Source organism: Leptodactylus fuscus, chromosome 10 (genome assembly GCF_031893055.1).
Source record: "Leptodactylus fuscus isolate aLepFus1 chromosome 10, aLepFus1.hap2, whole genome shotgun sequence".
Taxonomy (NCBI): Eukaryota; Metazoa; Chordata; class Amphibia; order Anura; family Leptodactylidae; genus Leptodactylus; species Leptodactylus fuscus.
The window spans coordinates 51,600,354-51,627,171 of record NC_134274.1 but is presented as its reverse complement, the minus strand read 5'-3'; the positions used below and the strand labels follow the sequence as shown (position 1 = coordinate 51,627,171).

Genomic DNA, 26,818 nt, shown 5'->3' with positions numbered 1-26,818 from the left:
CCTTAGTCCTAACAGAGGCACAACTGGGGTATTTTCTGCCCCTGTGTGCTGGTAGGACAGGCGGATTTTTAATTAGCCAGTATTAATTTCACATGGCTAGATCCCTTAAAAGGACACAGCTTCCTCCCCTCCGCGTGTACACACCAGAGTAATATAAGGTAACAAATACAATACCCTGCATATAATATATATACACACATTTTGTTTTCCAAAAATAGGGTGGGAAGTCTTGTGCCGCTGTTAGGGCGAAGGAAAACAAGATTATCTTCATAATCCTTTGTTCCCTGTTGTCCCTACCAGCGGCACAACTGGGAGATACCAAGTAACCCCTTAGGGCAGGAGTTGACTGCAGACCGTGCTCAGGACAGCTCGCCCAAAGGCAGTAGACTCGGTAGAGTGAGAGCTCAGATGATAGTGGCTCCTGACTAGACCTATTCATTTGGGCCTAATCTGGAGCGGAGCACGCGACTGGATGCTAGTGCACTGCACCGGCATCCAGTCGCATATACCCGTATTTTGGTCCGGAACCTGAGGTGGAAGCGGATATGGCCTTAAAATCCTGACCCAAATACCCTGTGTGAACTTACCCTGAGGGAACTAGCCACTATGGTCACAGCTATTGCTGGCTTACAGCTGCCTCCAAATATTCTGCCTTTTATCTAAGGGATTCTTTAGGTTACCTAAGGCTATGGGCGTGTACAACAGGAAGCAGTCTGCCCCCGTTCCTTATACATTACTGATACATTCTATCATATAGATAGCCACTAAGTTCTAGCACCTACAATCCAGGCATGACACAGGAAAACAGTAATCCTTAAGAGGAGTCAGAAAAGCTGCTGCTGTCTGTGAATAATGTCCCATCTGTATTCACACAAACAGCCAGAAGTAGATTCAATGTCAGAAAAAAAAAGTCTTCTATGTACTTTTAACACTGGGTTCACACCAGTGTTCGGTACTCCGTTCTCAGCGGCAGGTGCATGCAGAAGACGGAAACCTGTCATGCCGAGTCCGGCTGTGAGCGTTTTATGCTCTCCACGGTGAATTTTTTTTTTTAAACCAGACACAGAGTACTGCATATCCAACTCTTTGTCCGGTTTAAAAAAAAAAAAAAACTGTTTTGCCACGGAGCGCATAAAACGCTCACGGCCGGACACTTTTCAAACCCATTCAAATGAATGGGTTTGAAAGATGCCGACAGGTTTCCATCTCCTGCCCTGTTTTGTGCAGGAAACGGAAACCTGCAGAACGGACTCCCGGGCGCAGATGTGTACGAGCCCTAAGCTTTGAAATTTGCAGTCTTCTGTCTTTTATACAAGTGCTGAGAAAAGAATCCACCTGTCTCGACTCACTGTGTGACAAGAGAAAAGAACGTCCCCATAAACACACGGAGTGAACAGCAAATTAGAAGAGAGAGGATTTTCAGGCAGAAAGCAGATATGTATTTAAAGCCAGAATCACATGCCCTATATAACGATGAGAATTTTTTTGTATTAGGCTTTTCTATCAAGTAGCCAAAGTGCAGGGAGTGTTGTGGAGTAGGGGAGTTAGTAGTGGCCTTATAGGCACTCATCTCTGAACCTATGCCATTATTTGACACATTTAGAACAGATTTATCTCGCAGAAATTACTGAAAACAAATCAGCTACATGTGAATACACCCCTAGAATAGAATCTAACTAATTTCAAGTGGTCGTCCATTACAAAAAAGTAAATAAATTAACAAAATTCGATCGGATATCAGGCTGTTCGATGTGTTCGATTCGAATCGAACATCACATGGCAAACTCCAAAAAAGTTTGATTCCCCTCCTACCTTCCCTGGTGCTTTTTTTGCACCAATAACAGCGCAGGGGAGGTGGGACAGGAACTACGACACCGGAGGCATCGAAAAAAATCGGAAAAAGTCATTGGCTGCCGAAATCAGGTGACCTCCATTTTAGACGAATAGTGGCTTTCAAATCCGGGTCATATGAGAATGTGAACTTTGTGACTAAGAGACAGGGATAGCTGTACAGGCAGGGATAGCTAGGGATGACCTTTATTTAGGTAGGAATGTTATTAAAAATAACTTTTTGGGGCTCTATCGGGTGTGTAATTGTGATTTTTGTGACATAAACTTTTTCCAATAGGAATGCATTGGCCAGCGCTGATTGGCCAGAGTACGGAACTCGACCAATCAGCGCTGGCTCTGCTGGAGGAGGCGGAGTCTAAGATCGCTCCACACCAGTCTCCATTCAGGTCCGACCTTAGACTCCGCCTCCTCCGGCAGAGCCAGCGTTGATTGGCCGAAGGCTGGCCAATGCATTCCTATGCGAATGCAGAGACTTAGCAGTGCTGAGCCAGTTCTGCTCAACTACACATCTGATGCACACTCGGCTCTGCTACATCTGATGCAGTAGAGCCGAGTGTGCACACTCGGCTCTACTGCATCAGATGTAGCAGAGCCGAGTGTGCACACTGCTACATCTGATGCACACATGATGCTACATCTGATGTAGCAGAGCCGAGTGTGCATCAGATGTAGCAGAGCCGAGTGTGCACACTCGGCGCTGCTACATCTGATGTAGCAGAGCCGAGGGTGCACTAGAACCCCTGTGCAAACTCAGCTCACGCTAATAGAGTGCATTGGCCAATGCATTCTATTAGCCCGATGAAGTAGAGCTGAATGTGTGTGCTAAGCGCTGGCCAATGCATTCTATTAGCGTGAGCCGAGTTTGCACAGGGGTTCTAGTGCACCCTCGGCTCTGCTACATCAGATGCTACATCAGATGTAGCAGAGCCGAGTGTGCATCAGATGTGTAGTTGAGCAGAACTGGCTCAGCACTGCTAAGTCTCTGCATTCGCATAGGAATGCATTGGCCAGCCTTCGGCCAATCAGCGCTGGCTCTGCCGGAGGAGGCGGAGTCTAAGGTCGGACCTGAATGGAGACTGGTGTGGAGCGATCTTAGACTCCGCCTCCTCCAGCAGAGCCAGTGCTGATTGGTCGAATTCCGTACTCTGGCCAATGCATTTCTATGTGGAAAAGTTAGCTTGCGAAAATCGCAAGCTGACAGGGATTTCCATGAAATAAAGTGACTTTTATGCCCCCAGACATGCTTCCCCTGCTGTCCCAGTGTCATTCCAGGGTGTTGGTATCATTTCCTGGGGTGTCATAGTGGACTTGGTGACCCTCCAGACACGGATTTGGGTTTCCCCCTTAACGAGTATATGTTCCCCATAGACTATAATGGGGTTCGAAACCCGTTCGAACACTCGAACAGTGAGCGGCTGTTCGAATCGAATTTCGAACATTTTAGTGTTCGCTCATCTCTAATTATTACGAATCAAACTGTACTTTGTAATGGAACCATTCAATATCCTGTACAATGTACAGGGAAGCTGGGGAAAAAAAATGCAATTGCGCCAATTTATGGGTTTAATTTTTATGGCATTCACTACATGGTAAAAATAATGTTACCTGTATTCTGCAGGTAATAACAAACACGCTGAAACCAAATTTATATAGTATTTGTAATGTTTTTGGACCTCTTAAAGAAATAAACAATTTGCAAAATAAAATGTAGTTTCTCCATATTGTGACACCTGTTACTTTTTTATATTTATGGGTATGGTGCGGGACAATTGATACCGTTTGGGGAAGATTTGATGGTTTGATCACTTTTTATATGTGATCTAGGGAGGGGGGGATAATTGAACTTTTGTGGGGTTTTTGTGTATACTTTTTTTTTTTTTTTTTATCTTCAGATCCCTAGGAACCTTGATCGCTCACACTATACCCAGCAATGCAATTGTATAGCAGTGTACAGTGAAATCCATTGACTTTTATTAGAACTAATGCAATGACAAGCCTGGGAGCCTCCAATATGATCCCCTATTTCATGATCCCGTACACTTTAGTTGCCGCACTCATGTTTAACCGTAGAATATCAAGTGTTAACAGCTGTGATTGATATCACAACAGATCGCAGAGACTGGTACTGGCTGTATTATACAGCCAGTATTTGCAGAGTATGGACGGGGCTCAACTCCTGAGACCTCTCCATAGACCCCTTCATGCCTAATTCCGTACATGTATGTGATATTGTGTGAAGGGGTTACATTCAGATGAGCTACAAAACCCAACATCCCCTTAACAGGTTTGGCAGTCTTCAAAATAAAGCTGCGATGTTTTTGTAATTCTGGGCAATCCCTTTAAAGGGGTTAAAGCACATCTGGTGAACAATATCAAAAAATTTTTATTCTCATAAACTACATCCATATTAACTTATTAAAATCTCACAGATTTTTCATCTATAGGTGTCCAACTTGAAAACTGGGTTTTGTTTGTTTCCAAATTCTACAGAATTAGAAAAAAACACCCTAGAATTTAAATATTTGCTTGAGATTTAGTCAAACTGTTAAGGCTCGGTTCACACTAGCGCTTGTATTCTGTTCCCTTCTCCGCATTAAATATGCGGTGAGAAAAGCGCTGCCTTTTTGGGCGGGAACAGATCGAAAATCCAAGTGGACGCCCCAAACGAAAACCCAAAGAAAATGTGAACCTAGCCTAAGATTGTTAACAAAAAAGGTTCAACGTTGCAAGGTCATAAAATAAACAGAAAAGGTTTGGAGGAAAATCACAATCTCTCCTGTCACAAAAATAAAATCTCTTGGATGGACGCAACTTCAGTCCAGAACCAGAATATGCATAATTGCAGAACAATGTCCATTGAAAGGTAACCAAATTCAGTTCATTCACTGTCAAACTTAATAGAGTTCACAGTTGTGGAGATCGCGCCACCACAGTAGCTGCCTCGTTTTTTCTTGGTCTTTTCATGACGGAAAGATTTCCCCTTTGTGAATTTTAGGACGTTGTTGGCTCTCTCCCCCCAGTCTCCATTTGATCCTCTCTGTAAAAAAAACAAATTGTTTGTCTAAGCATCTTTAAAAACAACCAAGAAAAGCAGTGCAATTGTCAGAAAAAAAATTAAATAATAATAATAATAAAAAAAATAAAGAAAACAAATCTATCCATGGGAAGTCTCTGATATTGCAGGTTAGCCTTATTCACATTTAGTAGCTGCAATACCAGATCATACCATTCTACAGATATGGCACTGTTTCTGGGGAGGAAGGGGGGTAAAAATGACAGGTGAAAATATTTAATAGTACAAAAGGCAAAGCCAAAAAATCCATCTCACCATAATATGAACTCCTTCCTGGGAGGCTCGGATACTGGAGGGACTTGACCAGTTAGATGATTAGAAGAATGAAGTAAAAAAACCAGCGTCAACCGGGTAGGTAAGATGCCATCTTATGCGTTTCTTTGACTGCCTACTTTTTTTGTTACTATGTAACATTTTATTTGGACCCGAAATAAAAGCTATGTTTTAATGATAAAATACTTTCCACCTGGTTGACGCTGGATTTTTACTTCATTCTTCTGAAAATATTTAATGTTCACTTGTCATCTTCCCACTGCACTCAATGACTTTGGAGAATAAGTGAACTAGACAACCCTTCCCCCAATGACATCCACATGCCATACCAGGGCATATGGGAAGGGACTTTAGTAATGGCACCTCTTGAAGGGCCATCTGCAGCACAAAGTGGCTTTGCAACAAGGGCTAGTCAAATTATAATTAAAAAAACAAAACAAAAACGCCAAAGGACAGAGGATGAGAACGCGTAAGTGCACCTGCTGTATAGTTGTTTAAACTTACATCTTGGCTTTTTTACGTATAAAGATAAAAAATAAAACAAATAAATAAATAGGGTATCATACCTTTGCTTCAAACGAATTATTAGCAACCCGAGGATCAATTTCCACTTCTTCTTCAACTACTCTTCTGAATGGTACATTTTTGGCACCTGCCTGCATTACACCCAAAAGCACAAATTTCAATACAAACAGCAAAACATGACAGGTTGTTGCATTGCATTGGCTTTAGGGTAGTATATAGCTTTATTTTTCCATATAACCATTCATAAGAGATTTGGCTCAAGTTCCGTCATCTATATTTGTGAACATGACATTGAAGTGTGTACCCAGTTATTTCTCCACATGTTGGATGTCTGGGCACACAACTACTTCTATTTCAATGAGCATCAGAAATACAAATATGGAGTTAAAGGGAATGTGTCGCCAGAAAATGACTTTTTTTTTTTTTTCTGTGACTTCCAGTTTTCAGTAGATTTCTTTGCAGCAGTCCCTCTCTTCTCACACCTATCATGTCTATGTAAATAAGAAACCGAATTCACCAGTCACAAAGGATTTAGAGGCTCTTATACTCCCCTCTCTGCTCAGGTCACAGTGTATACCTAGAAATCTCCCATACAAGTAAATAACTAAAAAACCTAAAAACGTGATATAAAGTAATGGATCATTTTCTGGCAACACATTCACTTTACGTGAACAACACACACATAGAAGCAAAACATTCACAAATATACAGCCTATAGTTAACCTATTAAATCCTGTGCCGATAATATGTCCTTAAAATCAGGACTGTCATTAAAAAGGACCTTTCATGTCTAACAAGGACATACACAGAAGGGATGGTAATGCACGTTGGTGATCCTCCAATTATACAGAGAGGTTATTTCTAGAGATGAGCGAACACTGTTCGGATCAACCGATCCGAACAGCACGCTCCCATAGAAATGAATGGAAGCACCTGTGCCGCCGGCCAAGTAAGCGTCACAGGTGCTTCTATTCATTTCTATGGGAGCGTGCTGTTCGGATCGGCTGATTCGAGCAGTGTTCGCTCATCTCTAGTTATTTCTTTTTGTGATTTTTGCATGTGCCATTTTTTGGCGATTTTCTTCTCTTCACTTGGTAAGGTGATTTGTACAGTCTCTTTTTGCAGGAATGTGTAACCACAACTCAGACCAATTGTAATGCAGGAATTTAAATGGGTTGTTCAACAAATAACGCCAAACCACTGCATGAAAGGGAATATATGTCTCATCAGTGATGGTTCGACCAGTGGATCTCCACCATGAGAATGGAAGATTGCAAGTTGCCCCATTTGAATGGAGTGGTACAAGTCCACTGCCTCTCCATTTCTGCCAAAAATAACCAGGCACTGTACTTTAAGCAGTCCTATACAAGCAAATAAAGCTGCAGTGGACAGGTGTAATTTTGGGAACAGCAGTGGAAGAGGCGGATTATAGGCACAAGCAATATAATTAGGAAATTGTAAAAATCAAGACAAGTTCTTCCATCGAAATACTTGTAGGAGCCATGTCTGATCAATAAACACGAGGACAACATCTATGTAAAGGATTGGGATTTTATTCAATGTTTCTAGACACATGGTAAAATAAAACCTTTAATATAAAGGCATACATTGATTTTCAAGAGAGCAGCCACTCTTCTTTGAACCCGCACTTATTTTCTCACCTTCTTGTTAGCCCTGGGGAATGTGTTAGGTGTTGAAACTTTTACTTTCTTATTATCGGGTGTTTGGCCTTCTGTTTTTTTTTCAGCAGCATCTACAATATAAAGTTATGCTTCATTCAGACAAAAATTCATAGCCAGGCTTTTATGAAAAATTACTAAACTGATTCATCCACCAATCCAATGCCACCCTACCAATCACTAGAACAAAAGCGCAATAATGAGGAAAATCGCTATCCTTTGGTCTTCAAGGGATTACGCCAACATACTTAACCTTTCTCCATAGAACAGAGGTTGAATTACTGATTGGCGGAGGCCCAACCACTGAGACCCCCAGCGATCCTGAGAAGGGAGGTATTTTACTCCCTCTGAGAATGTAGTGGTGGACCCAGACTCCCCCACCACCACACACACCTATTCATTTCAATGGGAGCACCAGAAAGAGCGGAATACAGCACTCTTATTTTCAAGGAGCAAGGGAATGTCTGATTTAGCCACTATGTTCTCATTCTGAGGATTGATGGGGGTCTCAGTCAAAACCTAGGAGTAAAATGGTCTAGAAAGTAAATAAAACGTACCACTTTCATCTTCGCTACTCTCCTCCGATGAGCTCTCGTCTGCTTTCTTGGCGTTTGGAGCGGAGTTAACCTTTGGAGTAGCGGGTTTTGCAGATGCTGGCTTCTTAGGTTCATCCTCTTCTGAGCTACTATCCTCAGAACTGCTTTCTTTTTTCTTTGGGGCGGCATTTACTGTCTTTTTCACAACAAGTTTTTTAGGTTTCTCCTCTTCATCACTGGAGCTGTCTGATGAGGAGCTGCTGCTTGCCTTGGATTTATTTACAGCAATAGGTTTCTTGGCAGGGGTAGAAGCTGCAGCGGCCTTTGCTGTCGGAGTCTGTTTAGGGGCAGGTTTTTTACTAGTCTCTTCCTCACTGTCAGAGTCTATAAAAATGAAGGTTCACTCTTAGTAAAATGCAACTGAATAGGACCAATATATCAATGACAAAAGAAATCCTCAAGTACTGAATACAAGGAGATATTTACACAACTCTTCTAATAAAGGAGAGAGTATGGAAATATAATTTGGAAAAATGAAGGGCAACACCCAAAACCAGGAATAGAAGGAGCAAAATCTATATGGAAATCTGGTATTACTGCCTCTGCCACATGTTCTAGTATTAAGATGGCAGGACATGTCATACTAGTCATACCAGAGACCGATCTTCTTAAGGATTATGCTGACACTGTGTGTGTCTAAGATGTTAACTATCCAAAATAGTTTCAGTCACTTTATCATTCCATGACTACAAACCACAACCTAATCCACATAGTAAGGAGCAGTACATACCAGAGCTGTCAGAATCGGTGGCGTTTTTCTTTTGAGCAGGGGTCGTCTTCCCTGGGGCGCTTTTAGCTACAAGCTTGGCAGGCTTTTTCTCATCTTCATCACTCGAATCTTACAGAAAAACAGAAATTCTAAGTATCAAGTACTGTGATGTGTATAACAAGTATAGAGTAAGGTATACTTTAGGTTAGGTTAAGTTAGATTCACACACAGCTAGGTTAACAGTAAGACATGGTAAAGAGTGAGTGTGAAGGCTAGACCCATAACTGGAGCCAAAAGCGTTTGGACCAGATTTTTAAAGTTGTTTTAATGACTTATTTTAAGACCCCCCTTCCCAGGTCTCCACTGTATACTTCAGTCCACTTTCAGCTTTGCAAAGGTATATAACACTCCTGATCTTAGAGAACATTAAAGGTCCGTTTTAAAGTCATCTTACCCGAGCTGTCAGAAGAGCTTGAATCCTTTTTGCCTGCTGCTGCAGCCTTTGCAGGGGTCACTTTTGCAGCAGGCTTTGCCGGTGGGGTTTTTGCAGCTGGTTTCGCAGGAGTCTTTTCTTCATCGCTTGAGTCTATTATAAGGGGTTATAAATGCAGTATACAACCTGAGTTTATGGAATCCATTTTGATCATTTTACCACAACAGGCATAGTTAAGGATGTTTATTACTATAAATGCTGCTTCAGAGAGCTAGTGTGTCAAAAGTGTATTATGGCACTTATGCATGGGTTCCTTACTGCACTTCAGTATGCTTAAAGGGGTTCTCTGGGCACATTTTTATTTTTTAGAAAAAGGTATTTTAGTGTTATTAATGGTTATTAAGTGCATTTGTTTACATGGGTAGCTTCCAGCTGTCTTAGCCTACAACTACCATGATGCATTGCTCTTCACCCAGATCCCCCTTCCTATTTGCCAATCTAGCCCTTGGACTACTGGCCTCACCTACCTAACTCAGCCAACCTCATCCCATCATACTTACCTGTCTTCTGTGTCCTGGAGATCAATTTCCTCTGCCCCACCAGTTCCTTATGTGGATTTCTGTGGCACCTGTGCAATAGAGCCAACAGAGTTCTAATGCCCAAGCGTGTGACACAGGATTCTTCTCTTCACGTTTGCCAGCGATTGTGCATTAGGCTCTATTGCACAGGTTTCGGCAGAAAAGAAAGAAGTGACTCTTCATTCTCAGAAGAATGAAGACAGATCAGTATGATGGGTTGGGTTTTGGCTGGTATTGCTGATGTTCCATTTCTGGAAATGGATCATCACAGGTTATCAAAATGTGTCCAGGGTGATCACATGACTGCGATATGGGCAATTATAGATTTTTTTTTTTTTTGACAGTAAGTAAATTACAGGTTAAGCGGAAGGAGTGGGTTTAGTTTAAGGTTACATTATCATTTTACCCAGACAACCCTTTTAAGATTACATAGAGATTTCATGCTCCATCAGACGATGTATGACACCATCCCCTAGGTGCATGGCGGTATGTGGATGATTTATGGCCCAGTGTTTAAAAACTATCACCATACAAATAACAGCCATCTTACCCGAGCTCTCAGAGGAGCTTGAATCCTTTTTTGCAGGGGTCACTTTAGCAACAGGCTTTGCCGGTGGAGTTTTTGTAGCTGATTTCGCTGGTGCCTTCTTTTCATCATCGCTAGAGTCTATTATAAGGGGTTATAAATTCAGTATACAACCTGAGTTTATAGAATCCATTTTATCATAATAAGCATAGTTAAGGATATTTAATACTGTAAGTGCTGCTTTAGAGAAAGATAGTTCTCAAGAGTGCATGGTGCTTTTGCATGGGTTCCTTACTATACTTCAGTATGCCTAAGATTACATACAAATGTCATGCTCCATTAGACTATGCATGATGATATCCATGCATGGCAGTATGTGGGTGATTTATGGCCCAGTGTTTAAAAACTATCACCATACAAAAAACAGCCATCTTACCTGAGCTGTCAGAAGAGCTTGAATCCTTTTTGGCTGCTGCAGCCTTTGCAGGGGTCACTTTTGCAGCAGGCTTGGCCGGTGGAGTTTTTGTAGCTGATTTCGCTGGTGCCTTCTTTTCATCATCACTAGAGTCACTAGAGTCTATTATAAGGGGTTATAAATGCAGTATACAACCTGAGTTTATGGAATCCATTTTGATAATTTTATCATAATAGGCATAGTTAAAGGAGTTGTACAGTATAAAATCATACTTAACCCCTAAACTTAACTCCCTCCCCCTACTTAACTTCTAATTTACATCAATTAAAAACATGTATAATTACCCATATCACATGACCGCACCAAGGACACTTTCCGATAATACAATGACGTTCCATTTCACCACTTCTGAAACGGAACGTCACCCTTACTCTTCCCATTCCCTATCCCTGGCAATACTTACAGAGCCTTCCTGTGTCCATGGAACAGGTCCTCCCCTCTTCCTATCTTTTACAATGGGCGAAATAGGAGAGCTAGGGACACGGGGATATTGGTAAGGGATAGTAATAAGCAGGATCGCTAGTCAGTGAGTGGGAGGGGCTAGGCTTATTGAGCAAGTGAGGAGGGGAGGGGCAAGGCTTTGTGATCGAGCCAGAGTGGGAGGGGCTAGACTAGTGAGAGAAGGGTTTTGTAAGAGTGAGAGGAGGGGGTCTGAGTGAGTTTGTGCAGCAGCTTACACAGGGAGCTGCAGAGCAGGAAGCTGAACCATGTAAACAAACAAGAGGATGCAGCAGCAACTAGAGACACCCAGCATAAATCACTCCAAACCCTGCTAAAGGTATATGGGTGTATTTATTAACCCATCACTGACAAAAAAAAAATATATATTCTACCCAGAAAACCCCTTTAGGCTAAGGCCCCCACGTTGCGGAAACAGTTTTTTTGTTGCAGATTTTGTTGCGGTTTTTTTTAGCCAAAGCCAAGCATGGCTACAAACGGAAGGGGAAATATACAGGAAGTTTTCATACTTCTCCCTTCTACTCAACCTACTCCTGGCTTTGGCTAATTAAAAAAAAAAAAAAAAAAAAAAAAAAAAACCAACAAAATCTGCAACAAAAAAAGCTGCATTTCCGCAATGTGGGGCCTCAGCCTTAAGGATATTGAAGTACTGCTTCAGAGAAAAATAGTGTCAAGGTGTATGGCGCTTTTGAATGGGTTCCTTACTGCACTTCAGTATGTTTAATATTAGATGTCATGCTCCATCAGACAATGCATGATGATATCCCCTAGGCGCATGGCGGTATGTGGGTGATTTATGGCCAAGTGTTTAAAAACTATCCCCATATATTCCCATACAAATAACCGCCATCTCACCTGAACTGTCAGAACTCGATTCCTTTAGAACATTTCCAGGGGTGACTTTTGCAGCAGGCTTTGCCGGTGGGGTTTTTGCAGCTGGTTTCGCTGGTGCCTTCTTTTCCTCATCACTAGAGTCTATTATAAGGGGTTATAAATGCAGTATACAACCTGAGTTTATAGAAGCCATTTTGATAATTTTATCATAATAAGCATAGTTAAGGATATTTAATACTGTAAGTGCTTCTTCAGAGAAGGATAGGAAACCATGCAAAAGCGCCATACACTCTTGACCCTTACTGTACTTCAGTATGCTTAAGATTACATACAGATGTCATGCTCCATCAGATGCCATATGCATGATGCCATCCTGTAGGTGCATGGCGGTATGTAGGTGATTCATGGCCCAGTGTTTAAAAACTATCCCCAAACAAATAACAGCGATCTTACCTGAGTTGTCAGAAGAGCTTGAATCCTTTTTATCTTTTGCAGGGGTCACTTTTGCAACAGGCTTTGCCGGTGGGGTTTTTGTAGCTGGTTTTGATGTTGCCTTCTTATCTTCTTCATCACTCGAGTCTGTTAATAAAAGAACATAAATGTAATATTCAACCTATCCTGAGTTTATAGTCTGCATATAGATGCGTTTCTGCACAACATTGACACATTGGGGAATATTTATGAAGACTGGCATATTGAACTTCGTAAACCTAAGGGAACAGACGTCTCCTCATAAATGTTCCGCCACTGAGCCATCTGCCTATGCTGGAATCTATTTCAATAGATTTCAGTGTTCATCTGCGTCAGTAAACTGGCATCAATGATCTTAAATATAATGCAACTTCCTCACCACTTAGTTTTCATGAACATGGCGTGGGAGGTGCAAATGCCAGTTGCTTTGATTAAGGACAATTAGCATTTCTAATTTTTGGTTTTTTAAAAACACATACCAAATTTCTTACATAAAACCATCAGTATGCCCCATAAAGTAAATACAGGTGTATTAGGCCAGTTTTGCAACACAGCACAGCCATGTCTTAGCACATCAGATTTCATAATGGTTAGAAATCACATGTTCAAAGTGAACCTGACTATTGACAATCTGACAATTTCCTATTCCCAGTGCAAATGCAGCTTCTCCAATAAAAGAGTTGCTTAAAGCAAATTGGCAGGTTACACACAATGCCTTAATAGGCAAATGTAAGTCAAAAGTATATCTGTTGTTCTGAATTATACTTCAAAATAGGGCTGGGGAATATTTCAATTTTATTTTTTTAATTTATTTTAATTATAGAAAAGCAAACACCACACAACCTAAAAAGTTCAGTGCACTGGCACAGAAAGGAGTCATATCTGCTGTGGGCTTCCTTGCCCTACCACCCAACTATTAACTAAAATAACTGTAGATCATATCTTGTGGAAGGAGAGGAAAAGCCTACATGGAATGTATCAGACTCCAGCACAGGGTTAAAGAGGACCTTTCACGTCCTCGGGCACATGCGGTGTGATACACCGATAGAAAGCAGTTCTGTGCCCTCACTGAAGAGCTATCGTTGCTGGTACTGTAGCTCTTCAGTGTCAGAAGGGCGTTTCTGACAGTCTGTCAGGAACGCCTCTCCTCACGGTACTGTCAATTGCACTGCACTATGAGAGGGGGCGTTCCTTCCTACAATGCTGTGACGCAGAGTGATGAGGAAAGCCTCCCCAACTCCTGATAGTACTTGTGAGAAGAGTACTGGGGGTGGGGAGGCGTTCCTCACTGCTCAGTGTCATTGCTGAGTGGTAAGGAACGCCCCCTCTAACAGTACAGCACAATAGATGCTACTGTGAGGAGGTGCGTCCCTGCCAGACTGCCAGAAACGCCCTTCTGACACTGAAGAGCTTACAGTACCAGCACCGATAGCTCTTCAGCGGGGGCTCAGAACAGGAAAGCCGGGTATTACACCTCACGTGCCCGAGGACATGAAAGGTCCTCTTTAACACTCTGATAATTGTGTTTCCTGTAATTGGTGAATGAATGAAATTAAATTGCCCAGCCCTACTTAAAACGACAAAAACTCACCAGAGCTGTCAGATGAACTGGAGTCCTTTTTGCCCTGCTTTGGCTTTACAGGTGTATTTTTCTGTGCAGAAGGGGTGTAATTTTTAGCAGCAGCAGCTTTCTGTACTGGCTTAGATGACTTTTTCTCATCTTCGTCACTTGAATCTAAGTAAAATTAACAAAAGAACAGTCTCAAATCTGAATATATTCTACAAACTGTGCTATAATCATACAACTGAATAAAAGAATTCCAATCCAAATCTGTTAAATACATACAAAATTGTGGCGAGAGAAGCTGGGTGCCCAGGAATCAGCTGACTGCGCACCAACGTCATTCAGAAAATGGCTTGTTATAATAAGACAATTTTGTTAAAGAAGGAGCAACAATTTATAAAACAAACCTGTATCACTGGATGATTCTTCAGCTTTTTTAGCCACTGGTTTTGCTGCCTGTGCAGGAGATTGCACTGTTGTGGTCTTAACTACAAGAAAATGAAATAAAAAAGTAATAAAATTAAAAAACCAACAAAAAATAATAAGAAATTCCACCATTGCAATATAAACATGTTTAGGTACTGAGCTGTTCAAGCTGTTTAACTGCCTGGGGGCATTAGCACAATTTGTTAAAATGCAGAAACGTAAAGAAGAAAATAAGACACCTTTTTTTGCTGGTGGTTTCTCTTCATCACTATCTGAAGAGTCACTGCTGCTTTCTGCTTTTTTAGCATTTGCTTTTGGAGTAGCTTTGCCACCTTTATTATCTGCTGAAGGGGGAGGGACAGCACTGTAGGCACCTAAAATTCATAGAAACAGAACAGTAATGTCAACTCTAAACACTAATTCCTATGAGCAGCCACTCTCCTTTTACTGCATCGGTGGTCCACTTCCAAAGACAGATGTAAAATTCCATCTCTGGGACATTTATGGCAGAACCTGTGATGTAGTCACAAATACCATTAAAGGGATCCTATCATTAAAACAAAAATTTTTTCTCGAGAGCACGTAGGAATAGCTTTAAGAAAGGCTATTCTTCTCCTACCTTTAGATGTCTTCTCCGCGCCACCGCTCGGTAGAAATCACGGTTTTCTTCAGTATGCAAATGAGTTCTCTTGCAGCACTAGGGCGGTCCCCAATGCTGCGAGAGAACTCTCCAGCACCGCCTCCATCTTTTTCTGGAACGGTCTCTTCCCGTGTCTTCTTCCAGCGCTGGTTTCAAATCTCTAGGCATGTGCAGTCGGCTCTGCCCGAGGCCCGACGACAGAGCCGACTGCACATGTACACAGTCATTCTCTTGTGGCCACTTACCACAGCTTACAGCGCTGGAAGAAGGCGCGGGGAGAGGCCATTCCAGAAGAAGAGAGTAGGCGTCGCTGGAGATTTCTCTTACGGCATTGGGGACGCCCCCAGTGCTGTTTGAGCACTGGGGTCCGCTCCCAGTGCTGCTAGAGAACTCATTTGCATACAGAAGAAAACCGGGATTTCTACCGAATGGTGGCACGGAGAAGACATCTAAAGGTAGGAGAAGAATAGCCTTTCTTAAGGCTATTCCTACAGGTTAATAAGAAAAAAACTCAAACATTTTAATAATAGGATCCCTTTAAATGGGTTGTGCAGAATTTGAAGACATGTTTTTTTCTTCTGAAAATGTGATATCACATCAGTCAGTCTGCAGCTCAGTCCCATTCATTTTAATGGGACAGAGATGCAGCACTGCCATGTGACTAACAGATAGAAGGTTAATGTCTGAGAAGAAAGAAATTATGTTTTCCAATTTTGAACAACTCCTTTAAGCCAAGGACAGTGATAATATCAATACCTTGTGTGGCTTCAAGTAATCTGACTCTACAACTAGCACAGCTTCCTACACCTGAACAAGGAGTCTGTTTCTTCATTCATTCGACAGGAACTGACTTCTTTGGCTAGGTTCACATCTGTGTTAGGGTTTCTGTTCAGGAGGGTGGGGTCCATTTGGGGACCCTCCAAACAGAAACCTAATCCGCATTAAAAAAAAAAAAAAATCAGTTACCCGCGAACCCCATAGACTACAATGGGGTCTGTGTGGTTTCCGCACAAAAAATATGGATACAAAAGTGCTGCTTGCTTTCTCTCTCCATTTTTCATGAGAAAGGGGAACAGAAACCCCAAACGTAGATGTGAACCGAGCTTTAGTCGTAGAGTCTAATTGCTGGTCTAATGGGCCAGAGAATAAACAGTGAGAGTTCTACTTTATCTGCAGGGATGATAACTTACCTGGCTTTGGCGTCACCTTTGCAGCAGGGGCTTCATCTTCAGAGCTGTCAGAGTCATCACTACTAGAACTTTGCTTTCCCTTGGCTGCCTGCTTAAAGGGAGCTTTACCAGCTGCAGGGGACTTGGCTGGAGGAGTCTTTGCAGCAGTCTGTAGCATGTAAATACAAACACACTTAATAGAAGTGTAATAGGCATGTTATATGGCCTTGTGTAATAAAATTGTACTCTTAATAACTTTACCTTTGCTGGCGTGCTATCGTCTGACTCTTCACTGCTGCTGCTGTCTGATTTTCTAGCCTTTGCTGCTGCAGTCTTTGCCAATGGTGTAGTTTTTGCGGCTAATTTAAAATAAAAACATATGGTCAGTGACACTAGGTTAGGCATATTACTAAAGCCTAAGATGCTTAAATTGACCCTTATTTTTAAGAAAGCAAGAACATTTTTAAAGGGATCCTATCATTCATAAAGTATTTTTTCTCCCCAACACGTCAGAATAGCCTTAAAAAAAAGCTATTCCTCCCCTAACTTTAGACGTCTTCTCTGCGCTGCCGTTCCGTAGAAATACCGGTTTTCTTCTGTGTGCAAATGAGTTCTCTTGCAGCACTGGGGGCGGGCTCCAGCGCTCAAACAGCACTGGGGGCATCCCCAATGCTGCGAGAGAACTCTCCAGCGACGCCTCCATCTTCTTCAGGAACATCCTCTTTCTGTGTCTTCTTCCGGCGTAGGCGGTGAAACTTGTAGGTCTTGGGCCTGGGCAGAGGCGACTGCGCATGCCCACGGTCACAAGAAAACTTACACAGTAAGTAAGCGGCCATTTTCTTGTGGCCTGTGGACATACACAGGCCACAAGAACTCATTTGCATACGGAAGAAAACCGGTATTTCTAGGGAACAGCTATTCTGACGTGTTAGAGAGAAGAAAAAAAAAAAAAAAAAGGTGAACATGAAGGTGGAAAAAAAAAAAAAAAGGTGAACATGAAGGTTCTCCATATCCTCTTGTAATAATGCCATGTACAAAGCAATTGGAAGTACAATAATGGATTCTTTTTTTTTTTAAGTTCAGTTTAAGAATCTGAGAAACACTTTAGATTAATATTGGCAGAAACTGCCAATTCCAGCAAGACTGGAATACCATCTAGTGTGTATCTGAAATGGGTCTCCTTATACGGTAATACCCAAGGACATTAATTTTAACACGGCCAACCCATTTATTCTGAAGGAAAACAAATTGTTCCATAGAGAACACATGCACATACGTAGGAATAAAGTGTCCAACCAATGACGATCTAAGGCTGAGTTCACACATAGTAAAGTGGAGCGTGATCTGGCACGTATACGGCATATCACAGTTTGCGCGCTCAAAAAGATCCCATTGATTTCAATGGGAGTTACGAGCGTATACACCGCGTCATTTTGTGCCCGCAAAATTACGCAGTGTATACGCTCGTAAAACCCATTGAAATCAATGGGATCTTTTTGAGCGGGCAAACTCTGATATGCTGTATACGTGCCAGATCACACTTCATTTTACTCCGTGTGAATTCAGCCTAAAAGTGCATGGACCAGCCTGACGAAGATGTCCTGCATGACAAGTTCAAAGAAACACCAAAGAGAAAGTCTGGCTGTGCTGACATTCCCAAACAAGATACATGCTTTGTATGCTGATAAAACTTGATTTCACTAAAGCAGGCTTCAGCAGGTAAAATAGGTCACTACCTGGGGACTTGGATGGAGGTGGCTGCATCTTCTTCGGTGCTTCATCTTCAGAACTACTAGAGTCACTGCTGGAGTCCTTTGCTTTATTTGGAGGTGTTTTTTTAACATTTGCTACATTTACCTGGGGTGTGGTCTTTTTCTGACAAAAGAAAAAAATAAAATCATGAGGGGGATAACTGTAACACACCATTTTTAGGTTAGATGCACACAACTGTATGTCTTGATTTGTGTTCTCTGAATCCCTACTATTAGAGATGAGCGAGTAGTATTGGATCGAATACCTCGCCGCCATAGGAATGCGTGTAAGCAGCCGAACACCAAGGGGTTAAGCGCATTGAATATTCGATGCGCTTCACCCCTTGGTGTTCGGTTGCTTACACGCATTCCTATGGCAGCTAAGTATTTGTTCAAATACTACTCGCTCATCTCTACCTACTATGACTGGTATGGAATAAAACACTGACCCCTTTTTCTACCCTGGACACAGCAATCACTTTCAGTCCCATTATAAATTTCTGTTCATGTTCCAAACCTGGTTTAGGTTTACAAATAAAGATGCAGAACACTGACCAAAATACTGCGGTGTGCACAAAGCCTAAGGCAATAACATTGCTGTAATACAAATTTTAAACATACAGGAGGAGCTTTCTTTGCTTTTTCATCTTCAGAATCAGAATCATCACTGGAGTCTTCACTGCTGCTTTTGGTCTTCTTTGGCGCCGGCTTTTTGGGCACAGGCTTATTGCCTGCTGTAACAGCTAAAAAATAAATGACAGGAACTATTAAGGTTTTACTTTCTTGAATTATTAAGTCAGAGCTTTTAAAACTTCAGAAATAAGCTCTATAGAGAATAGATCATAGTATCAGATCAGAGGGAGTCTCACAACTGGATCCAGCATCAAAAGGCTTCACCCACAAGACTCATGTGATTAACTACAGAACTGGAAGCAGATGGCACTGTCCATACTGCAGATCCCTTTACTGTATGTTCTGGTCATAGAAGACTTCATGGCACCATGCTTCACAGCCCAAATATTGAGTGAGATACTAAAAGCAATCGCACAAACAAATATTATATATATAACTCAAAGTTCCCAAATTCTTCCCTCTCTGAGCAGGGCCTGCCCACCAACTTTACAATACCAACCACTGAAACTGAAGATAGTATAAAAAAAAAAAAAAAAGAAGGAAAATAATGTGAATAAACAGGATAGCCACCAACCAGACTTCAGGGCTTGTTTATTGGGATCAACAAATAAAAACAGGCAGGACAGAGTCAGCAGTAGCAAGGGACCGTTTCGTGTAGCAAGCGCTTCTAAAGGCTACTCCTGTAGAAGCGCTTGCTGCGTGAAACGGCCTGTCGCTGCTGCTCAATGTCCCTGGTAAGGCTGTTTTTATTTGATCCCAATAAAGAAGAACTGAAGTCTGGTTGTGTCACTGTTCTTCTTTCCCTGTGGACTAAATCTGAAGACTTTAAAGGGGCTCTATCACTAGGAAAAGTTATTTTTAACTAATCACATGCTTGCATAGGGTTTAGAAAGTCTATTCCACACCTACCTTTAGTATATAGCTTGCCTCAGTGGTTTCTGAATAAGTCCGTTTTTATTCATATGCTAATTAGACTGTTGCACGATACATCGTGCACACCTCTCCTGTTGTTTCCTATGGGAGGCTGCTGCTGCCTCAGCTTTCCGTTTGTCTCACACACATAGGAGATAATAGGAGAGAGGAGGCTGCTGGGAACTTCCTGTACTGGCTGGAAGCTCATTAGCATATGAATAAAAACGGACTTATTCAGAAACCACTGAGGCAATCTACATACTAAAGTTAGGTGTGAGGTAGCATTTCTAAAGGCTATGCAAGCATGTGGTTAGTTAAAAAAAGACTTTTCCCAGTGATAGAGCCCCTTTAACGTTCCCAAGTCATGTCAATATAACTTCCCTTTTACATTGCCATTCTATAACATTTTTAGGACCTTCCCTCATAGACTGCAAGCCCTTTCGGGCAGGACCCCCTATCCCACTGTGCCAGTTGGTCACTGTTAGCCTTGTCTGTTTTGTATATTTTGTGTACAGTATGTAAACCAGCAAATGTAAAGCACCATGGAATTAATGGCGATATGCAAATAATAATAATTTTCCACAGATGGCCCAAGAAAAAGATAGGTCTGCAGTATCAAAAACAGTGAGGGAACCAGAAAGTGCATTTTATAAACGCTCACATTGCTCTGTAGCAAGGAATTTTCTGCTTCCTAGTGGTCTAAGTGCTTTCAACTCTTCCAAAATTGGTTAGAGCCCACTAAGGGCCAAGAAATTTTTTTTTATACAATATTGTCACATTGGCATGTAGCAGCTCTGCTTCCCAGATGGTATCCTTAAGCACTGGACACAACAATACTGCAGTGTGACATGCAGCACCATGTCCTAGGTGTGATGGGGCTACTTCTCCCTTAGGTACTTTTGGTTAGCTCTCCTTCATGACAACACCCTATCAGCCTTCTAGCAGTATATAATACTGCGGGTGCCAAAAGACATGACAGGTCCTATTTAACCTACTGTATTGTAACATTATCTAACATATGTACCTGGCTTAGCATTCTTAACGTTATTCAGGATAATGCTCTGTAAAAATAAAGATCTCTCAATTTTATCTATTATACTCCTTTATCTGAGGGACTAATACCAATAATAACTTGTGCTTTCCTGCTTCAATGTGCTTTATTTTTCTTGCTTGCCATAAGGCAAATTTAAACAGATTTTCCACCATGTCTGCCATGGAAATCTTCCTGCCCTCAGCAGAAATATTTCCTACTCCCATTGAGTTCAACATGAGGTTTTTACGGAATCTGCCCTAAGATCTAGCAGAAAGCTTCTTTTACTGCTAGCAGAAAATGAAACGTCTGTCTTCCAATAAAATGCAAATTCAGCTGTAAAGAACAAAATAAAAACAATGCAACACAACAATCTCATTTTACCCTGTTTCTTTGCAGGAGGCTCATCATCTTCACTTGAGCTCTCATCGCTGCTGGATTCCTCTGCTGATTTCTTAGCAGGGAGACCGTTGACAGGCTGCTTCCTTTTCTTTGAGTCTGGTGACCTGAAAGAATGTTACAAATTTAATAAAAAATACATCAACTATTGATAGGGAACCTGTGCTTATAAACTATTAATATCCTAAACAAGGGAGTGTTACCTGGATGCTTTCTAAGAGCTCAGGCACACTATATTACAGATCTGTTTTGCACAGATAATAGAGGAGAACTAAGAATCGCATGAGGGCTTTACTATATCTCTAAATATTCCAAGATATATAAACACAAGTTGTGTTTATTTGTTCAACATTTTACATATACAAATAATAATTTGCTGTGACGTTCTCAATTCCTGGATGCTAAAAAAAAAAAAAAAAAGCCAAACAAGTGACTAGTATCTACAGCAGGGGTCGGCAACCCCCAAGACTGGCACGCGAGGCATATTTTGCTGGCACGGCAGCCAGTCTGCAACTTTCATACACAAAACAGAGAGAGAGCGTCCTTTCAGTGCTCTGGTAGAGCTGCGGTGTAGGACACGCCCCCTTCTCTCCCTGCCACCAATCAGAGGTGAGCCTCTCACTGCACGGGATAAGGGCTCCCTGGACCTGCTGCTACATGTGAGGAGCTCCTGCCATCTGCAGCCCTGAGGAGGGGAGCAAAGTGAAAGTAAAAACACCAGGTACGTGTGTGTTACTAACTATTCTTATTACTGTCAGGCATTTGGGGTGATTACTTTAGTTTTAGTAACTCCATGTGCCTCACATTAATAGCAGTTAACCCCATCATGTCCCTCACATTAACCCCTGTGTGGCTCACATAAGGGTTACTGATATGTGAGACATATGGAGGTACTAATAAGGGACCTATATAATGAAGATATTCACTTATTACCTCCATATGTCTCACATATCAGTGTCCCTTATGTAAAGCACACAGGGGGTTAATGTGAGGGACATGATGGGGTTAACTGCTATTAATATGAGGCACATTGAGTTGTAACCTGCAATGCACATGACCAGACTCTTTATCTACAACTGTGGATAAAAGTACAGACCTATATATTTCAATTGACCCATATATACAGCCATTCTTTTTGTGGCTGTGTATCTGGGCCAAATTGAAGAACTGAAAACTATGGAGCAGGTCCTATATGTATCCTATACATCCCCTATATCTGTCTGCATTTGCAGCCCTGTCAATTCATTTTTAATGTATATGTCAGTGAAAACCACATGCGTGCCACTTGTATGCAGGAGTCGTAAGGCTGAGGCCCCACGTTGCAGAAATGCACCGTTTTTGTTGCAGATTTTGCTGTGGTTTATTTCAACCAAAGCTAAAAATGGCTACAGAAGGAATGGGAAATATATAGGAGGCTTCTTATACGTCTCCCTTCTGATCAATCCACTCCTGGCTTAGGCTCAGAAAAACACAGCAAAATATGTAACAAAAAAAGCTGTGTTCCAACAACGTGGGGGCCTTAGGCTAAAGCCCCATGTTGCAGAAACAGCTTTTTTTTGTTGCAGATTTTGCTGTGTTTTTTTTTGAGCCAAAGCCAGGAGTAGATTGAGCAGGAGGGAGACATATAAGAAGCTTCCTATATATTTCCCGTTCCTTTTCTAGCCATTCTTGACTTTGACGGAAAAAAAAACGCAGCTAAATCTGCAATAAAAAAAAAGCTGCATTTTTGCAATGTGGGGCCTCAGTCTTAGTGTGATTCTATTGGGTGGTGACACTGAAACTAGATGCAATTATAGCCAAATCCAGTTCCTGGGCACCAGTGCATTCACTTTGTTGTAAGTGTGACACCCATTAATTCCTGGCTGGGGTTTTGCTGTTACTGCACAGCCAGGAACTAAAAGTGACAAATTAATCTGCGTTTCACTTAGGGAGCGTTCACACTACCGTCTGTGTCCAACAGCTAGTGTCCGCTGCTAATGTCTGTTCAAAATCTTGTGTGGACATTAGCAGCAGACACTAGCTGTGTCTGTGACATTTTGCATTGATTTAAATGGACATCGGGTGTGTTCGTTTACTGTTCGTGCCTGTCCTTAACTGTCCGTTCCCAAAGATGTCTGACTTTTCAAGCGGACAGAAAAACCTACATGTCGGGTTTTGCTGTCCGCTTGAAAAGTCGGACATCTTTGAGAACGGACAGTTAAGGACACCCACAGACAGTAAAAGAACGCATCCGGTGTCCGTATAAATCAATGCAAAATGTCACAGACACAGCTAGTGTCCGATACTAATATCCGCACAAGATTTTGAACGGACATGAGCAGCGGACACTAGCTGTCGGACACCAACGGTAGTGTGAATGCTCCCTTACAGAAAACTGAAGTTACTAACGGCCAAGGACTGGATGGAGCATACAGGTACATTGTGTGTCAGCTCTTTACAGGTATGACCTCACTCTCTCCCAGTCACATACATTACCACTAATTGTGGGTTACGCATGTACTTACATTGCTTCTAAAGGAAAAGCACATGTGCATCCAGGCAAATAGTGGTAAGCGCATGTGGTGGGAGCGCAGTATGACAGCACCCCTATGTTGTGGTTTGTGCTATATGACTTTAGTGTAGGTGTCGTCGGCTTTACAATTATTGCCCGGCACTCCGAGGACCTCATCTTTGATTTTTTTTAATGTAAATCGGCACGCAGAACAGAAAAGGTTGCCTACCCCTGATCTACAGTATTTTGTTTCTGTACTATAAAAAGTTAGAGTATTGTAAGGTATTGTAGGTTTGGATACGTGAACAGGTCTAAACATAACAGACACAAAGTAACTTACTTGAGCCAATCGCTGAATATATCAAGAAGTGAAGATGGGCTAGAGTCCTGATCCTTCTGTTAAAGGAAGAAAAAAAAAAGAAAATGGTAAATTACAGAGCTTTCTTCAAAATAACCCTTGCCAGAGCTATGGGAACACCGATCATCACACCCCCTTAACAGACCAGATCAGCTTACAGCACACATATAGACAGAGAGATGGGAATAAGTGCTCAGAAATTCTGACCAACATGAAAGGACTTCTGGAAACAGATGAGCAATATGACTCAACTTCTGTTCTGTAATTCTGAGGGAAAGTGGATCTATAGAAACAGCTTAGCACAAGTCAGCTACAATGTTCCCATAGATTCACAGTTGTGAAAACAGAATAGCTAAATGTGCCATGAGGTTTCCCGACTCCAGTTTGAGTTTTCATGCTATGTCATGGTCAGACATCCAAAATCCTGTACAGATTAGTTGTTGCAGCAGACTTGGTCATTCAAGTCTATGGGAATATGAAAAAGATACACTGCATGTAGATGTCATCCATTTTTCACAGATTCAATGCTACATAATTTTGCTAAAAAAGCAAAATGCATCCATTTTCAGCAGATGCAAAAAATTGTTAACATATGGTTGAGACACTGATCATCCATTAAACACCTTTTTTATGCAACCATATACAAAGTTAGGAGTTGGCTGTTTGGGACAATAAAACATTGGTACATAAGGACTTGTGGGTGGTTAAGCCCTGAAACACAATTGTAGTTATCGTTCATGTGCTATTAGTTATTATGAATGTAGGACTGAAAGCAAAATATGGAGCAGGTTTTATTAATTACAAACATACATGTATATAAATTTCTATATATCTTTACACAACTTCAATTGTCAACATACCCAGCGATCAGCTTGTTTTTTACATCTATCAATCCACTGCAGTATATAGGAATTTAATGGAGATAAATCAGCTATATCATGGTATCTATCATAATGATATGTAGATGACAGTGGTGTATGATAAACACCATGATAGTACTTAAGGTTAAAGATAATTCTTCCCCAAACAGTTTGAAGTCTGCAGCAAGTAAATGATAGTTTAAGGAGTAACAATAAACTTCCGATATCATTGATAGCACCCATTATTGCAAAGATTCTACCCATGTAAAACACATTGTCCATGCGTTTTACCTCCATAAAAAAGATATGATGCACTACAGCAGGGATCTGCATCTTTGGTACTCCAGCTACTGTAAATCCACAACTCCCAGCATACTCTATTCACTTCTACGGAAGCTCCAAGTAGAACAGAGCAAACATGCTGTGATTTGTAGTTCCACAACAGATGGCATGCCAAAGCTTGCCTACCCCTGCACTATTGGACCAACTTGATATGGCTGCCACATTGCAGACCTCAGTGACTCACATTGGATCCTTGTCTTCATTCTTGATTGATACTCACCAAACACTAAACTTCCCTGTGGACAGGTGATAAGTTGTAAACTTGGTACGACTCCTTTAAAATTTAATCAACTTGACAATGGAAATACCAATGCAAATGTGAGCCCTAATCGGCCGATTTCTATCTAGTATAATCTGATGAGTGCAGAATGTACATTTCTGATACAAGATGTAACCCATAACTCATACCATGCACCAAAAAAGAACAGTATTTGATAAAGGAAAGCCAAAGCCCGAACAGTTCATGTATCGTCACCCATTGCTCCACCATTGCCGGCTTCGTGCTCTCCTACACCACGGAGCCGGTGGCAGTCACCTCTCTGGTTATGTCACTCACCACTCCAGTAGCCTTCATGAACTCTTTAGCGGCATTGGTGAACTGGTTGTCCCGCAGAAAACGTAACACGTGAGGGAACAGATCGCTAGGCACCACGCGTTGATCCGCCATGCTTACAGCTCCGAACAAGCACACGCAGCAGCGATCACGTGGACAACAGGAAAGCGCGCTCTGAACGTCGCGGGACAATGACGTCACCGGAACAGGGGACGAGGCAAAGAGCGCGGGTGGAGATTCCACACTGAATTGATGTACGTCAGTGTAGAGCGCGGCCTAAACAATCCACTGTATGGTGGTATACTAAGAACCGTGTTATCAGTGCCCGGCATGAGGCCTGGGCTTGAGGAATCACCAGAATACGACAGTCAGAGAGTTCATTCAGCAGATTCTTGGCTCCATTGTGTAATTCGTGTAGACTCATGGGGGGTTTGGAACAACATGGAGTTTTAAAGAACGGACCTATACGCGCTAAAAAGCGGTTACCTGGGAAGCCAGACTATAATGGGGCCCATGGGGTTGCCTCTTGGTTTCCACACGAAACATACGGAGAGGAAAGTCCTGTGGGAAACCACACGGATCCCATTATAGTCTATGGGGTCCGTGGATTTTCCAGGTACCTATTTTTTTTTAAAGGGATTCTACCATTAAAAACTTTATTTTTCTCATTGACACGTCGGAATAGCCTTAAGAAAAGCGTCTTCTCCTTCCTTTAGATGTCTTCTTTGCCCCACCGTTTGGTTAAAAATCTGTTTTTTGTCGGTATGCAAAAGAGTTCTCTCACAGCACTGGGGGCGTTCTCAATGCTGCAAGAGAACTCTCTTCAGCGCCACCTCCATCTTCATCAGCAATGGCCTCTTCATTTTCTTCTTCTGGTCCTGGGGGTCACACTTGTACGCCTGTGCAGTCGGCTCTGCCATTTGGGCCGCAGGCAGAGCCGAGTGGATATGCCAGCGACCATTTTTTTTGTGGCCGCTTATGCGCGCAAGAGCAGTATGCTCCTGTAGTTCTATGGAGTACAGAACATACTGCGCATGCTCGCATAAGCGGCCACAAAAAGATGTGCATGTGCACTCGACTCTGCCTGCGGCCTGATGGCAGAGCCAACTGTGCAGGTGTAAAAGTGTGACCCCCAGAGGAGGAAGTAGAAGATGAAGAGGCTGTTGCTGACGAAGATGAAGGCGGCGCTAGAGAGATTTATCTCGCAG

General features: G+C 42.0%; 1 protein-coding gene across 2 annotated transcripts; it reads right to left on the bottom strand.

The window, feature by feature from the left end:
- Positions 1–3,566: 3,566 nt before the first annotated feature.
- On the bottom strand, positions 3,567–25,760 carry NOLC1 (nucleolar and coiled-body phosphoprotein 1). 2 transcript variants are annotated; one of them, XM_075258615.1, is made up of 20 exons: positions 25,614–25,760; positions 23,838–23,893; positions 20,992–21,113; positions 18,654–18,775; positions 18,018–18,156; positions 16,543–16,640; positions 16,303–16,450; positions 14,712–14,846; positions 14,454–14,534; positions 14,074–14,217; positions 12,465–12,590; positions 12,033–12,152; positions 10,680–10,820; positions 10,268–10,384; positions 9,161–9,292; positions 8,728–8,835; positions 7,959–8,321; positions 7,384–7,475; positions 5,764–5,853; positions 3,567–4,888 (listed from the first exon to the last, which is right to left on the bottom strand). In XM_075258615.1, the coding sequence occupies exons 1-20, from the start codon at positions 25,722–25,724 to the stop codon at positions 4,730–4,732; spliced, it is 2,604 nt and encodes an 867-aa protein (XP_075114716.1). In that variant the 5' UTR covers positions 25,725–25,760; the 3' UTR covers positions 3,567–4,729. The 2 variants fall into 2 exon arrangements, with proteins under 2 accessions (XP_075114716.1, XP_075114718.1); XM_075258617.1 differs by lacking the exon at positions 12,033–12,152.
- Between the last annotated feature and the right edge of the window lie 1,058 nt (positions 25,761–26,818).

Excerpts from the sequence above, each read along its gene's own strand:
- NOLC1 (XM_075258615.1), bottom strand. The coding sequence starts at position 25,724 with ATGGCGGATCAACGCGTGGTGCCTAGCGATCTGTTCCCTCACGTGTTA. Across the intron at positions 18,776-20,991 it reads GCCTCCTGCAAAGAAACAGG|CTGTTACAGCAGGCAATAAG; the intron begins GTAAAATGAGAT and ends TTTATTTTTTAG. Across the intron at positions 12,153-12,464 it reads AAGCTCTTCTGACAACTCAG|ACTCTAGTGATGAGGAAAAG; the intron begins GTAAGATCGCTG and ends CCCTTATAATAG.